At 48.8% G+C, this 15,999-nt stretch overlaps 1 protein-coding gene across 2 annotated transcripts; it reads left to right on the forward strand.

Annotated features, from left to right (window-relative positions):
- The first annotated feature begins 4,189 nt into the window (after positions 1 to 4,189).
- On the forward strand, positions 4,190 to 14,750 carry CTU1 (cytosolic thiouridylase subunit 1). 2 transcript variants are annotated; one of them, XM_072155058.1, is made up of 3 exons: positions 4,224 to 4,400; positions 8,418 to 8,913; positions 13,660 to 14,750. In XM_072155058.1, exons 2-3 carry the CDS (start codon positions 8,418 to 8,420, stop codon positions 14,187 to 14,189), a joined length of 1,026 nt encoding a protein of 341 aa, XP_072011159.1. In that variant the 5' UTR covers positions 4,224 to 4,400; the 3' UTR covers positions 14,190 to 14,750. The 2 variants fall into 2 exon arrangements, with proteins under 2 accessions (XP_072011160.1, XP_072011159.1); XM_072155059.1 differs by lacking the exons at positions 8,418 to 8,913; positions 13,660 to 14,750 and adding an exon at positions 5,676 to 7,045 and having other exon boundaries at positions 4,190 to 4,400.
- The last annotated feature ends 1,249 nt before the right edge of the window (positions 14,751 to 15,999 follow it).

Below are 15,999 nucleotides of genomic sequence, written 5' to 3' on the forward strand. Positions count from 1 at the left end.
CCCCTCCCGGTATCATCTCTCCGCTCTGTATTATGCCCCCTCCCGGTATCATCTCTCCGCTCCGTATGACGCCCCCTCCCGGTATCATATGTCCGCTCCGTGTGACGCCCCCTCCCGGTATCATCTCTCTCCGCTCCGTATGACGCCCCCTCCCGGTATCATCTCTCCGCTCCGTATGACGCCCCCTCCCGGTATCATCTCTTCGCTCCGTGTGACGCCCCCTCCCGGTATCATCTCTCTCTGCTCCGTATGACGCCCATTCCCGGTATAATCTCTCTCCGCTCCGTATGACGCCGCCTCCCGGTATCATCTCTCTCCGCCCCGTATGACGCCCTCTCCCGGTATAATATCTCCCCTCCGTATGACACCCCCTCCCGGTATCATCTCTCCGCTCTGTGTGACGCCCCCTCCCGGTATCATATCTCTGCTCCGTGTGACACCCCCTCCCGGTATCATCTCTCGGCTCCGTATAACGCCCCCTCCCGGTATCATATCTCCGCTCCGCTCCGTATGACGCCCCCTCCCGGTATCATCTCTCCGCTCCGTATGACGCCCCCTCCCAGTATCATCTCTCCGCTCCGTATGACGCCCCCTCCCGGTATCATCTCTCCGCTCCGTATGACTCCCCCTCCCGGTATCATCGCTCCGTATGACGCCCCCTCCCGGTATCATCTCTCTCCGCGCCGTATAACGCCCCCTCCCGGTATCATCTCTCCGCTCCGTATGACGCCCCCTCCCGGTATCATCTCTCCGCTCCGTGTGACCCCCCCTCCCGGTATCATCTCTCCGCTCCGTGTGACGCCCCCTCCCGTTATCATCTCTCCGCTCCGTATGACGCCCCCTCCCGGTATCATCTCTCCGCTCCGTATGACGCCACCTCCCGGTATAATATCTCTGCTCCGTGTGACGCCCCCTCCCGGTATCATCTCTCCGCTCCGTATAACGCCCCCTCCCGGTTTCATATCTCCGCTCCGCTCCGTATGACGCCCCCTCCCGGTATCATCTCTCCGCTCCGTATGACGCCACCTCCCGGTATAATATCTCTGCTCCGTGTGACGCCCCCTCCCGGTATCATCTCTCCGCTCTGTATAACGCCCCCTCCCGGTATCATATCTCCGCTCCGCTCCGTATGACGCCCCCTCCCGGTATCATCTCTCCGCTCCGTATGACGCCCCCTCCCGGTATCATCTCTCCGCTCCGTATGACGCCACCTCCCGGTATAATATCTCTGCTCCGTGTGACGCCCCCTCCCGGTATAATATCTCTGCTCCGTGTGACGCCCCCTCCCGGTATCATCTCTCCGCCCCGTATGACGCCCCCTCCCGGTATCATCTCCCTCCGCTCCGTATGACGCCCCCTCCTGGTATCATATCTCCGCTCCGTGTGACGCCCCCTCCCGGTATCATCTCTCCGCTCCGTATGATGCCCCCTCCCGGTATCATCTCTCTCCGCTCCGTATGATGCCCCCTCCCGGTATCATCTCTCTCCGCTCCGTATGACGTCCCCTCCCGGTATAATCTCTCTCCGCTCCGTATGACGCCCCCTCCCGGTATCATATGTCCGCTCCGTGTGACGCCCCCTCCCGGTATCATCTCTCTCCGCTCCGTATGACGCCCCCTCCCGGTATCATCTCTCCGCTCCGTATGACGCCCCCTCCCGGTATCATCTCTTCGCTCCGTGTGACGCCCCCTCCCGGTATCATCTCTCTCTGCTCCGTATGACGCCCATTCCCGGTATCATCTCTCTCCGCTCCGTATGACGCCGCCTCCCGGTATCATCTCTCTCCGCCCCGTATGACGCCCCCTCCCGGTATAATATCTCCCCTCCGTATGACACCCCCTCCCGGTATCATCTCTCCGCTCTGTGTGACGCCCCCTCCCGGTATCATATCTCTGCTCCGTGTGACGCCCCCTCCCGGTATCATCTCTCGGCTCCGTATAACGCCCCCTCCCGGTATCATATCTCCGCTCCGCTCCGTATGACGCCCCCTCCCGGTATCATCTCTCCGCTCCGTATGACGCCCCCTCCCAGTATCATCTCTCCGCTCCGTATGACGCCCCCTCCCGGTATCATCTCTCTGCTCCGTATGACTCCCCCTCCCGGTATCATCGCTCCGTATGACGCCCCCTCCCGGTATCATCTCTCTCCGCGCCGTATAACGCCCCCTCCCGGTATCATCTCTCCGCTCCGTATGACGCCCCCTTCCGGTATCATCTCTCCGCTCCGTGTGACCCCCCCTCCCGGTATCATCTCTCCGCTCCGTGTGACGCCCCCTCCCGTTATCATCTCTCCGCTCCGTATGACGCCCCCTCCCGGTATCATCTCTCCGCTCCGTATGACGCCACCTCCCGGTATAATATCTCTGCTCCGTGTGACGCCCCCTCCCGGTATCATCTCTCCGCTCCGTATAACGCCCCCTCCCGGTTTCATATCTCCGCTCCGCTCCGTATGACGCCCCCTCCCGGTATCATCTCTCCGCTCCGTATGACGCCACCTCCCGGTATAATATCTCTGCTCCGTGTGACGCCCCCTCCCGGTATCATCTCTCCGCTCTGTATAACGCCCCCTCCCGGTATCATATCTCCGCTCCGCTCCGTATGACGCCCCCTCCCGGTATCATCTCTCCGCTCCGTATGACGCCCCCTCCCGGTATCATCTCTCCGCTCCGTATGACGCCACCTCCCGGTATAATATCTCTGCTCCGTGTGACGCCCCCTCCCGGTATCATCTCTCCGCTCCGTATGACGCCCCCTCCCGGTATCATCTCTCCGCTCCGTATGACGCCACCTCCCGGTATAATATCTCTGCTCTGTGTGACGCCCCCTCCCGGTATCATCTCTCCGCTCTGTATAACGCCCCCTCCCGGTATCATATCTCCGCTCCGTATGACGCCCCCTCCCGGTATCATCTCTCCGCTCCGTATGACGCCCCCTCCCGGTATCATCTCTCCGCTCCATATGACGCCACCTCCCGGTATAATATCTCTGCTCCGTGTGACGCCCCCTCCCGGTATCATCTCTCCGCTCCGTATGACGCCCCCTCCCGGTATCATCTCTCCGCTCCGTATGACGCCACCTCCCGGTATAATATCTCTGCTCCGTATGACGCCCCCTCCCGGTATCATATCTCCGCTCCGTATGACGCCCCCTCCCGGTATCATCTCTCCGCTCCGTGTGACGCCCCCTCCCGGTATCATCTCTCTCCGCTCCGTATGACGCCCCCTCCCGGTATCATCTCTCTCCGCTCGGTATGACGCCCACTCCCGGTATCATCTCTCTCCGCTCCGTATGACGCCCCCTCCCGGTATCATCTCTCTCCGCTCCGTATGACGCCCACTCCCGGTATCATCTCTCCGCTCCGTATGACGCCCCCTCACGGTATCATCTCTCTGCACCGTATGACGCCCCCATCCCGGTATCATCTCTCCGCTCCATTTGGATACAGATAGAGCTGAGGTTGGGACATGGCGCCAGCATCTGGGCCCCTCCGTCACCTGAAAGCAAGCAGAGGTTATGAGATACACCTGGGATCACAGCGCATCTCTCCAGGAAAGCTCCAATCCGCATTATAATAAGGCACAGTTCAGACAAGGACTTGGTGCAGTCGCAGTAGTTTAGGGCGATCACCCCCCTTACAGGTCTCCTATTACCCCAACAGACTTTGTATGACCGTATTACAACCCTCCATGAGACTTTACATTTCCATTTCTCATTTTCAATATCTCCGCTTGCTGTCGATAAATGGGAACATGAGCAATTAAAACGCAGCCGGATCTAATACATCTCACAGCTGCGGGTTTGTTACAATGAAATCCCTTCTGCCCTTCTTAAACTCGTAGGAATGTTGGCAGAGAAAACCGAATGATGTGAAATTGTAAAAATTTTGAATAAAAAAAAGCAAAGTTAAGGCCAATTATTTTGTTTTGGTCTCATACTGCTCTCTGGTGTCCAAAAACCGGAATCACACCCTTGATATCACACTGCGTGTGGTTTCTATAATTTCGAATACTAATTAATAATTGACATAAATATTTCATTAATTAGTCATATTACATGATAATTTAAACAAATATTTGTTTTCTTAACATATGTCTCCACATCGGAAGCCATTTTGCGTGAGCCTGTAGCAATTACTTCGTCACGTTGATCTCCGAGAAAATGTCCACGTCGGTGTTTGGCTAGTCACTTGATCGTGACGTCACATCTTCCGCGTCAATAGTCGGAACAGAACGTTAGAAGAACTACATTTCCCGGCATTCCGCTGCGCGCAGCTGAGTGCTGAGGAATTTGCGGTGCATGTTGGGAGTTGTAGTTTTAGAAGGGATTTAGGGCTGAATCGCGGAATAAACGTGCTGGGTGAGAGCTGTGTGGATAGAAACGCCTGGAGAGGAGACCAGAAAGGTGAGGAGGCAATATGGAGGGGCATAGGGGGTATTCACCTATATTTGGGTGGTGTTGTCACATATGGGGCACTTACATATGTAGTTGATCAGCCTTATATAGGGTATTTAAAGGGGAAGTCCACTTCCTGCAATTTGCTGTCAGAGTTTTGGGGATGGGCAGAGAGAAGCTCATCAGTAACACTTCTAGTTGTCCATGACCGTCTCTAGTAGACATCTGAGATGCTACAATGGCCGCCAGGACAGCAGTCACCATAATACTACCTACCTAGTGTGATTCGCAGTCATGCATCGCCCCCATGGCTACACGGCACAGCCGTCGTAGGTCCCAGCGGTGCAGCCTCAGACTCCAGGCCTGTAACATAGATCAGTCATATAGTATACTAGGTGTAAGGCGGTGTAAATGATCGGCTGCATATGGGGGCCCATGTCTCATATATTAGTGGAACAAAGGGCCGGGCTTGTTGGATTTGAAGGGGGACACAACATCCGTGTCCCCTGGATGGTAAATAGAATAAAACAAGGTCAAACCAAGTGGTACAGAGAGTCTATTGTACTCCCTTAAACAACAACACCCACCATCATAAATATCCAAAATTTGGGTTTGTAGAAAGGTCTCTGGTCTTTTGGACACACTCTTTAAATTATTTGGGGCACTTTTCACTAAATCTCTTCCATTAGACATGTCTCGGCCTGTATATGTTCCTGTGTCTTTGCCTCAGCCTTTCCCTGTTCTCACCACGATGCCCTCCTACATATATATAGTTTCCTCTCTCTCACTGAGAGAGACAGGATGAGGGGAAGGCACAGGATGAGTCATAACTATCCTATTACAGCTCCTCCTATTCAGCAGAGCTCAGACATGTAAACAAAGAATTACGTAGAGTCTGCACACAGCACAAAAGTAAGTATCGAGGCTGCCGAATCACTTGATCTACATTCAGGCATTCTCTACAAGGCCGTTAAAACGCACATGAGCGACTTATGTCAAAGAGTGGCCAACCCCTTTCAGGATTCCAGCGGTCAGACCCTCATACAGTCACAGGCCCTTGTAAGGGTCAGACTGGGGAAGAGAGGACCAAATGTCCTCCTGAGATCACTTCTAAAACTGGCAAATAATTTCCTATGTGGGGCAATGTCATGATGACCGTGGTTATAAACCGGAGTCTCCAGCATGGACTGGGACCGTAGGAGCAGGGACCTTGACTGCTTTTCCTAGAGCAACACCTCTAAGTAGCAGGAGGAGGCACTGAAGATCTTGTTGGTTTTATTACAGGATGAAAACCTCTTCCTCACAGCGGGGACAAGGTCCGTGCTGTCAGGAGATCCATCAAGGCTCTTATTTGCGGCTGTAGAAGCTTTTGGGACCGAGGTCTCGGAGATCTTGTGAATAACCTGCAAAGCTAATCTTCTCAGCGCTGCCAGAGATCCTGCCAATAACAGCTGTGCCCGTTCTCTAGGTGCTACTCTAGGCTCCCGCCATGTCTCTGCTTCCATTGGCGGATGGATTTGCTGACACCACTCAGACTGGTAGCAACTCGAGTGCGGAAATTACGATAGAGTTCCAGCCCGAGTCTCCCCCTCCTCCGTGTGGTGTAGGTGGGAGCCATCCTTCAGAGGAGGGTCATTCCCTCCCCATTACACCTATAGTGGACAATGAGCGAGTGACTGCAGGTCCTTATGCCTTTGGGTCTCCTGCCTGGTGCTTCTTTGGTGTTCCTGGGGGATCATCCAACATACAACGTGAGCTTGTGGTCACCTGCAAGCTTTGCCGAGCCCAAGTCCGAAGGGGGATTAATCCGGGCAAGGTTGGCACCACCTGTCTCTTTACTCACCTGGAAAGGCGGCATGGCATGACCAGACAAGAGGTCTTCGAGCAAGCTAAGGCGTCAGGGTATAGTGGCCCCAACATGACGTCTGCTGCTCTGTCTTCCGAATATGTTGATGGAGGCGGAATCCTCCACTCCCGTGCAGCCACGAAAAGACCAGGTGTTTCCCACTCTTCTTCTTCAGGTGAAGATGAAGTTGAGCCCAAACGTCAAGCCACCATGGCTCCAGCCACCTCGTCCGGACCATCTACCACCTCCAGTTCTCCAAAAGACAAACCTAATCATAGTGGTACCAGGTCTTCTGCTTATCGCCTGGCTTTACGGGAGCGTCTTCTGGGCAGCGTGCACATGTTCTGTGAGGTCTGCCACTCCTTAGTATTGTCCGGAGAGCGGAGCCAGAGTGTGCGGGACTTGGCACTCGAGACACATTTCTCTACCAATCACCCTCAGATGTTCAGACTGTTGAAGAGCGGAGCGGCCAGAGACGTGCGTCTGGGGGGTCTGGGCCCCTTTACTACTGTTCCCTCTGGTTCTTTACCATTCTCTGGCCAGCGTTGATCCTCGACCCGTACTGATCTCTTATTCCTGTCCTACCTCTGCCCAGAACCCCTTGACACCTTGTTATGATAGTAAGGACATACCTACACATTGTCAGTCGCTTCACCCTCACCTACTGGTCCTGCTCCATTTGCTTCTACAAAAAGTTAATAAAGTTAATATCGTGCTGAATTTTGGTTCCTGGTTTAATGTTCATCATCTTCCTTCATCTGGGGGGACTAGATGAGCGAGTATCCTGCCCAACTCTGGAAGGTCGTGCTTATGGCTCCTATTCGTGGCCAGTGGGGGGGTTCCTTCATATTCGTGGCCAGTGGGGGGGGGGGGTTCCTTCATATCCGTGGCCAGCGGGGGGGGTTCCTTCATATTCGTGTGGGGGGGGGGGGGGTTCCTTCATATCCGTGGCCAGCGGGGGGGTTCCTTCATATTCGTGGCCAGTGGGGCGGTTCCTTCATATTCGTGGCCAGTGGGGCGGTTCCTTCATATTCGTGGCCAGTGGGGCGGTTCCTTCATATTCGTGGCCAGTGGGGCGGTTCCTTCATATTCGTGGCCAGTGGGGCGGTTCCTTCATATTCGTGGCCAGTGGAGCGGTTCCTTCATATTCGTGGCCAGTGGGGCGGTTCCTTCATCTTCGTGGCCAGTGGGGCGGTCCCTTCATCTTCGTGGCCATTGGGGCGGTCCCTTCATCTTCGTGGCCAGTGGGGCGGTCCCTTCATCTTCGTGGCCAGTGGGGCGGTCCCTTCATCTTCGTGGCCAGTGGGGCGGTCCCTTCATCTTCGTGGCCAGTGGGGCGGTCCCTTCATATTCATGGCCAGTTCATGGTTCATTGCCGTAGACTCACAGGCCAAGGCCTCTCCTCCATTCATGAACATAGAGAAGACTTGTACAAAACTTCCAGTACCTCCAAGTATAAAATTCTTGAATGACTTTGCCATGAATGTGATCCACATCCAGCATGGAAGTTGCAACTTTTTGGGCTGCTGCTTTTTGTCTTGTTAGGTTCTGTGATGGAGGCTCCTTACAGAACCATCAAGTCAACATTACCTTGGTCTAAGCAAAGCAGACTATTACACTCCTGTCTAAAACTCCAGAGTGGGCTCTATCATAAGACATCAACAGCCCCATTGGACCATATTGATGTTTTTTACAGGGGTGTCCATCTATATGACCTCATTATTATAATTTTTTGGTCCTTTAACCTATGTTAAAGGACCCTGTACTCAGGGTAATAAAAATGTAATATCACTGGTGGTCCGACCCATTATATGACTGCATTAGGTGGGAGTCCAGAGCTCGGCCCCTGGGCTGTGGAGGTCCGCCCGGAGCTTCGGCTTAGAAGTTTGTATATAGAGCCATTTTGAGTCTGTGTGTTCTCAGCTTTTCCTTATTTCATTACTTTTGAATGTTGTAGACCACCAATTTATTTATCGGCTGTTGTACAGACCTGGCTTTGGGCTGGTGAACTTGTTCCCCGTGTTGGACGAATCTACCAGCCCATTTATTCTGTTTTTGCTGATCCGGGTTTGGGCTGCTACATCCGGCACGAGGTGGTCACCCAGAACCTATATGAGATGATGTTGAGTAGTTGTTGTGGTTGTAGGTGAAATATCCTGATGTGCTTCCTTCTCTACTAGATGCCTGTGAATTGCACTGGTTGTGAGACCAAAAGGGCGGCCTTGCGGAGACCCAAGACTGGTCACTCGGTGTGTAAGGAGTGCTTCTTCCAGGCTTTCGAGGAGGAGGTCCACCATACCATAGTATCCGCTAAGCTCTTCCAGCCTGGCGAGAAGGTTGGTATTGGAGCTTCGGGTGGTAAAGACTCCACGGTCCTCGCTCACGTCTTAAAGGTCCTGAATGAACGCTATAACTATGACTTGGACCTCATCCTGATCTCGGTGGATGAAGGAATCTCTGGATACAGAGATGATTCCTTGGAGACGGTGAAGAGGAACCAGCAGCAGTACGAGCTGCCCTTGAAGATTGTGTCTTACCAGGAGCTCTACGGGTGGACCATGGATCAGATCGTCAAGCAAGTGGGGCTCAAGAACAATTGTACCTTCTGCGGGGTGTTCAGAAGGCAGGCCCTAGACCGTGGCGCCATGATGCTGGGGGTCAACAAGATATGCACAGGTTAGTAGGAATCTCTTTAGACTCTTCATACACAGGTTAAAGCCGTTACATCCATGGGGCTCTGGTGCTTCCCTACTGATCTATTCCAAGTCCCATAGAAGGGAAACGAGCAGAGGTCCAAACCTGTGCACCCACAGTCTATGTAGATGAGGCCTCCGGTTTGGCACACACGGGGTGAGACTACGACAAACGTTAGATGTAGAGTAGGATGTCTCTATAGATAAGACTTCCTCTACGAGCTGCACACAGTGACCCTCCAGTACATTAGACTCCCTCAAAATGCTGCGTCACGTCACAAGTCCATTAACCCCTTCAGGACGCAGCCAGTTTAGAGCTTAAAGGACGTCTTCCACCAGGAGGAAGGACTTTATGTAAATAAGCCTGAGGGGCTTCAGGTTCCATTGGTGTTAATGGAGCCTGGAGCCCCTCAGGCTCATTTGCATACATTTCTTCATCCTGGTGGTAGACGTCCTCTAAGCCTCAGCCGCTTACAAATCGAACAAATCGTTTTTTTCCGTATTCTCGAGGAGATTTCAGAGTTGACTATTTTGGGGATCATTACTGTTTTTAATGAAATTTGTAATATATAATATTAGAAACCCCCAATATATCAACTCGTTTTCTAATCTGCCCCCCTCAAGCTATCCGAAACAGCTTTTAGGAGGGTCGTTAACCCCTTGATCTTCATGGTAATTAAATCAAAATGGAGGTGAAATTAAGAATGCCCACCGTACAATTTGTTCTACAATTTCTCCATAGTACGGAGACCCCCGACATGTGGCCGTTACTGGTGCACAGCGAGGAGAAGGAGGGACATCCAGACTTTTTTGTTCTATAGAATTTAGTGTTTATAGTTTGTTCAAGTCGCAAACCCCCCCCCCCCCCCCCGTTAACCCCTTAAGGACGCAGCCATTTTGCAGGTTAAGGCTCAGCCCGATTTTTTTGGATTCTGACCTGCGTCGCTTTATATGGTTATAACTTTTGAACACTGTTACTTATCAAAACGATTCTGAGATTGTTTTTTCCCCACATGTTGTACTTCATTTTAGTGGTAAATTTTGGCTGATAAGTTTTGCGTTTATTTACAAAAAAAAAGAAAATATGATAAATTTTTTGAAAAATTTGCCATTTTCGAAATTCAAAATCATTGCGTTTTCAGGCAGATAGATTTACCACCTAAATAAGTTGCTGAATAACATTTCCCATTTGTCTACTTTACATTTTCATAATTTCTGAAATGTCTGGATAATTTATTTTGATGTCACGCGGCCTACAAATAGAATATCGCTTTTCCGGATTTTCAGAATTGACTATTTTGGGGATAAATACAGTTTGGAATGAAATTTTACATATTTAGCATCAAAACCCCCTATATAATCTACCCATTTTCAAATCTGCACCCCTCAAGCTATCAGAAACAGCTTTTACGAAGATTGTTAACCCCTTGAGATCTTCATAGTAATTGAATCAAAATGGAGGTGAAATTTAGAATGGTCAAATTGTTCCCTTATACGTTCATTTAGCCCTAAAATTTACACATTTCCAAAATATAAAAAGAGAAAACCCACCATACAATTTGTTCTGCAATTTCTCCTGAGTACAAAGACCCCCCACATGTGGCTGTGACTTGTGTTATGGGGGCACAGTGAGGCGCAGAAGGGAAGGAGGGCCCTGCAGCTGCCAGGATTTTAGTTTCCTCATTGGCCTCTTTTGAAGGCTATAAAATTTTCGCTTTTGCGTTATTGGGGCCATGTGATGCCATTTTTTTTGCGCGATGAGATGCTTTTTCCATTGTTACCATTTTGGGGTTGGTATCACCTATTGTTGAAAATTTAGGAACTTTTTTTGAGGGCAGGAGTAGAAAAGCATCAATTCTGTACTGGATTTTTTACTCTTTTTTTTTTTTTGGTGTTCACCGTATAGACTAATAATCCTGTTATCTTTATTCTATGGGTTGATACGATTACGGGGATACCAGACTTGAATATATTTTCTTACGTTTTACTAAATTTGTCAAACAAAACCCTAATGTGGGGAAAAATCTATCATTTATGTATTGCCGTCTTCCAAGTGGCATAACATTGTTACTTTTTTGGCTACGGAGCTGGTTGATGGCTTATTTTTTGCGGGACATGTTGTAATTTGCACCAGTATCATGTCGGAGTACACATGGTTTTTTGATCGCATTTTATAGCATTTTTTGTGGGATTGAATAGCTAAAAATCATAATTTTTGGAAGGTTTATAGCAGTTTTTTTTTACGGCGTTTATCGTGGGGGTTCAATAATGATTTACTTTTATTCTACGGGTTGTTACGGACGCGGTGATACTATATATGTGGGGTTTGTGTTATGATTTAGACTTTTTTTTTAGTTATATGTCTCTTTATATGTTTTGGGGGTTTGGGGCATTTTTAGTGATTTATTACTTTATTTTTTTATTGAATAACATTTTTTTTTTTACTTTTTCACTTTTATACCATGGGACATGAAGAAGCAATCTTCTGATTGCTTCTTCATGATAATATTCTGCAATACTGATGTATTGCAGAGTATTATCAGTGTCAGCCTATACACTTGCATAGGCTGGCACTGTGCCAGTAAGATGACGTCACAGACGCCATCTTACTGGCAATTCTAGCAAGTAACTCTGGGGTCCAGATCGGACCCCAGAGTTACTATAGCAACGATCGGCGCCCCCCGAAAACGGTTCGGGGGGGCCGATCGTGGGGGAAAGACCCCCCAGAGGCATGTTAGATGCCGCGGTCGCGCTGACCGCGGCATTTAACGGGTTAAGCACCCGCGATCGGAGTCAACTCCGATCGCGGGTGTTACACTGGGGTGCCGGCTATTAGTTACAGCCGGCACCCCGTGTTTCCCGATGCCGGTTCGGCTCAGATCTTGAGCTGAACCGGCATGGGCTCAGCGTCCGATATATCGGACGCTGAGCGCTAAGTCATTGAGCTCAGCGTCCGATATATCGGACGCTGAGCGTTAAGGGGTTAATCCCCTGTGAGGGCTTATTATTTGCAGGATGAGATGTACTATTTTTGGTTGCTTATGTCCTATTACTGTATTTTTTGGACTATAAGGCGCAGAAAAAATCCTTTTTGATTTTCTCATAAATCAAAGGTGCGCCTTATAGTCCAGTGCGCCTTATATATGAACCGTACTTACAGACAACAGCTGCCTTGTACTGTGCACAGGTCTGCCACCTGCTGGTCATTCATTCTTATAATCAGGTGCGCCTTATAATCAGATGCGCCTTATATATGGACCTAGGCGTTTTAGCAGGCATTTATTGATGGTGCGCCTTATAATCCGGTGCGCCTTATAGTCCGAAAAATATGGTACTCAAAATGTGTGTTTGTTTTTTTTTTTTTTTTTTTTTTGTTTGGAACGTTGTAGAAAAAACATCAATTCTATAATTATTTTTTTACTTTTATTTTTTTTTTGGTATTCACCATATAACCTAAGTAATATGTTAAACTTATCCAACGGGTCAGTACGATTACCGCCATGCTACTACACATATACCGTGTATACAAAAAATTGTTAAAGCGTTTTCCAGGATTCAAAAAAAAAAAAAAAAAACCTTGTTGCATGCTTTCAGAAACGGAGACTGTCTTTGGGTTATGTGTAATATTGCACATTCTCGCTGAGCTGCAAAACCAAAAACAGCCCAAGGGGGGCGCTGTCAGATCATGAAATAGGAAAGCACAGAGGAATTGCCTCAGACAGTCAGTTTTGATGAAAAGTTGAACTTTCAATATGAGTCTTTTCTCTGGGAACAGCTCACAAAGCGTTTGACATCATAATGGCGCACAGTCTAGCAGTACACGATAACCTGAAGGCTCAGCTTCTATACCTATAGTACTTCTTGAGTGCCAGTGGCACATTGTAACGGAGTAACAGCAAATCCACCATATTCTATTATACTGTCATTTGGCCGTATATTGTAGGAATAATCAGACTCCCGAGGGTTAAGTTTAAAAAAAAAAAAAAAAACTGATCTAAAAACAAATAAAATCATAAACATATTAGGCATTGCCACCTCCCAAAAGTCGTTATTTGTCAGCGCACCACCCCGTACCGAAACTGTAAATGCTACTTTTTTGACATTTTGCAACTCATAAAAGTTGATCAAAAGATTTGTACAGAACCACAAATGATATCAATGTAAACGTCCCCACATCCTTCAAAAAGTGACACCTTGCACAAGCTTCATACGCCAAGGTATGAAAAAGATATTAGCGTCAGAACATTTTTATTTTGCAACTTTTTTTTTTTTTTTTTAAAAACCTATATAAATTGTGGATTCCCGTAATTGCACCGAACCAAAGAACAAAAGGGGAAGTGTCATTTTAAGGGCACAATGAAAGCCGTAAAAACTGAACCCACAAGAAAATGGAGCACAAGTGGTTTTTTCGCCACTGCATTTGGCAATTTTTCCGGCTTCCCAGTACATGGCGCCCGCCGATCTCCATCAGCTCCATAGAGATGAATGGAGCAGAACGGCCATCTGCTCTTTTAATCTCGGGGAGCGACAAGGAGTCCAACGGAGGTACCCAGGACCCCTTTGGACACCTAATTCTCATGATCTGTTGGGGGTCTCATCACTGAGACCCCCACCGATCAGCAACTTAGGCCTTATCCTGTTCGTAGGGCCGAACTTGTTTTATGGAAGAACCTCTTTAGGATTACACGGTCCTCTTTATCTTCATTGATCTTTGTTCTTTTCCTCGCAGGTCATAACGCAGATGACATCGCGGAAACCGTCCTGATGAATTTCCTTCGAGGGGACATCGCTCGGTTACGTCGTTGCACAGCGATAACCACGGGCAGCGAAGGCGCCATCCCGCGGTGTAAGCCTCTGAAATACGCTTACGAGAAGGAGATTGTGCTTTACGCCTATTTCAAGAAGCTGGACTATTTCTCCACCGAGTGCATCTACTCCCCTAACGCCTATCGGGGTCACGCCCGCGCCTTCCTGAAGGATCTGGAGGCCTTGCGACCCAGCGCCATCATGGACATCATCCATTCCGGGGAAAACCTCTCGGTGAAGGAAGACGTCCGGATGCCCGTGCAGGGAACGTGTATGCGTTGCGGCTACATCTCTAGCCAGGGACTGTGCAAGGCTTGCGTATTGTTAGAGGGTCTGAATCGTGGTCTACCCAAGCTGGGCATCGGCAAACACCATAAACTGCACCATAAGCTTCTGGCGCAGGAACCTCTGAGTGAGGCTGAAACGCGAAAGCTGAAGGTTGTGGACTTCTAGTGATAGGCCGGAAATTATTGGTCACTTATCTGATCTCCACAGGATGAGGGGGGGGGGGGGGTACAAAGCGAATGGGTTGGGTTCAACCATTGGGGACTCTACCGATCATCAGACTAGGGGTCCCTTAAGGACGGAGGGAAGGTCAGGCCGGAGTGATGCCCCTCTTATTGTCACTCTTGGCCCCGTAGTCTCTGGTTGACCATCGCTCCCGGTAAGGGGCAACCCCCTGTCTTGGGTAGAAGATAAGACTTGAGACTTCTCCCGGTTTTATCCGTCGTAGGGAACTCTCGATGACTCCTGTGTGCTCGGCCATATTGCGTCTTCCAGAAACAAATCATTTTACTCTATTTTTTTAGTTTATACATTGTTTCATTTACCATTTAGAAATAGTCGATTATTATCCCGTTGGCTGTTACCAAAGATGTGTAGAGCAGGAGGTGCAGGACGGGCTCCGAATGGGACTATCTGTAAGTGTAATAAGTGTAAACAACAGTAAAAGTTTTATGTGGAATTTTTAGATTTGGTTTGTATTAATAGACTAATAAAATTTTTTTATTTATGTATCGTGACTCTTCTTATATCTGTTATTCATGGCCTCCTTCCTTCTAAAATCAACATTTTTCGATTATGCTAATGAGCCTGAAGTGCTCTGGCCTTCACAGGCTGTTACACTGTGCAGAAGTGCTTCCCCCTCCCACTGTGCAAGATTACAGGAGGCAAAGTGGGGAAGTGCTCCTGCACATTGTTACAGCCTATGAAGTAACAGCACAGAGGGGCTCTGGTAACACCCCCAGGAGCCCTTTGGGCTTATCAACATAATTTAAAAAGTTGATTTTACAAAGAAGGATTCCATGGATAACAACAGATATAAGATTACCACAGTCCCGGTGCCTGGATCTATGAGGAAGTGTCTCTGGTTTATCACAATGGATTTTGGTGGTAGATTTCCTTTTAAAGGCTTGGAAATTATCGATGGAGACTGTAGGCAAGCAGAGGCCTCGTCATGATTACCCATAGTCTCTTGACCTTCCGTCCCTTTTGAGTTGAATAGAGTCCTCTAAGGCAATGAGATCAGGCAGTGGCAGCTTGCTGATGGTTTCCACCATGAATATAGCTTTCATGTACATATACACTGATACTGACCATAGAGCCAGTGTAAATATGGACCATGCATCCGTCCGGCTGCAGGATATAAGCAGTGATAAGGTAATACATATCTATCATACCTATGAGTCTGGTGTATTCATGAGTTTAGTGCTGTACATGTAGTGTTTGGCCGACTGCTGTGTATACCTGTAGGAGAATAAGCATGTCCCTTATAGGACACCATAGTCACATGACGCTCCTTTGTTCTTTTCAACTCTTTTTATTCTTATGTTTTTTTTTTAAATCATTTTCAGATAATAAATGACAAGAAGCAAGTTACGTATAAAATCCTGCGTGAACAAGTATTTGCATTAAGACCCTCCCAAAATGGCATCACATTGAGTAGTATCAGGCTGGCAATACAGGTGTCCCAGCCGTGTGTCCCTACTTTAAGGTGATGTGAAAGGAAACCTACCATTTGATTTGATGCATTATGAAGCAAACGTACCTTGAGACTGCTGTAGCTACACTGATGCAGAAACATATCTTGTTTAATCCCTGTGCTGAGTGGTTTTGCTGAAAAAACAATTATAACAAGTTCAGCGCTTCTCCTAGCACATAAGTTATGCACTGCAGGAGAGGATGATGTAATCCCAGGGTTGTACCTGAAGGCAGAAGTAATCAATCACGGCACCATCCCTCAGCTGCTGTGTATGAGTCATCC

This window comes from Engystomops pustulosus, chromosome 6, assembly GCF_040894005.1.
Source record: "Engystomops pustulosus chromosome 6, aEngPut4.maternal, whole genome shotgun sequence".
Taxonomy (NCBI): Eukaryota; Metazoa; Chordata; class Amphibia; order Anura; family Leptodactylidae; genus Engystomops; species Engystomops pustulosus.

Coding starts and splice junctions, on each gene's coding strand:
- CTU1 (XM_072155058.1), top strand. CDS start 8,418: ATGCCTGTGAATTGCACTGGTTGTGAGACCAAAAGGGCGGCCTTGCGG. Junction 8,914..13,659: donor GGTCAACAAGATATGCACAG/GTTAGTAGGAAT, acceptor TTTTCCTCGCAG/GTCATAACGCAGATGACATC.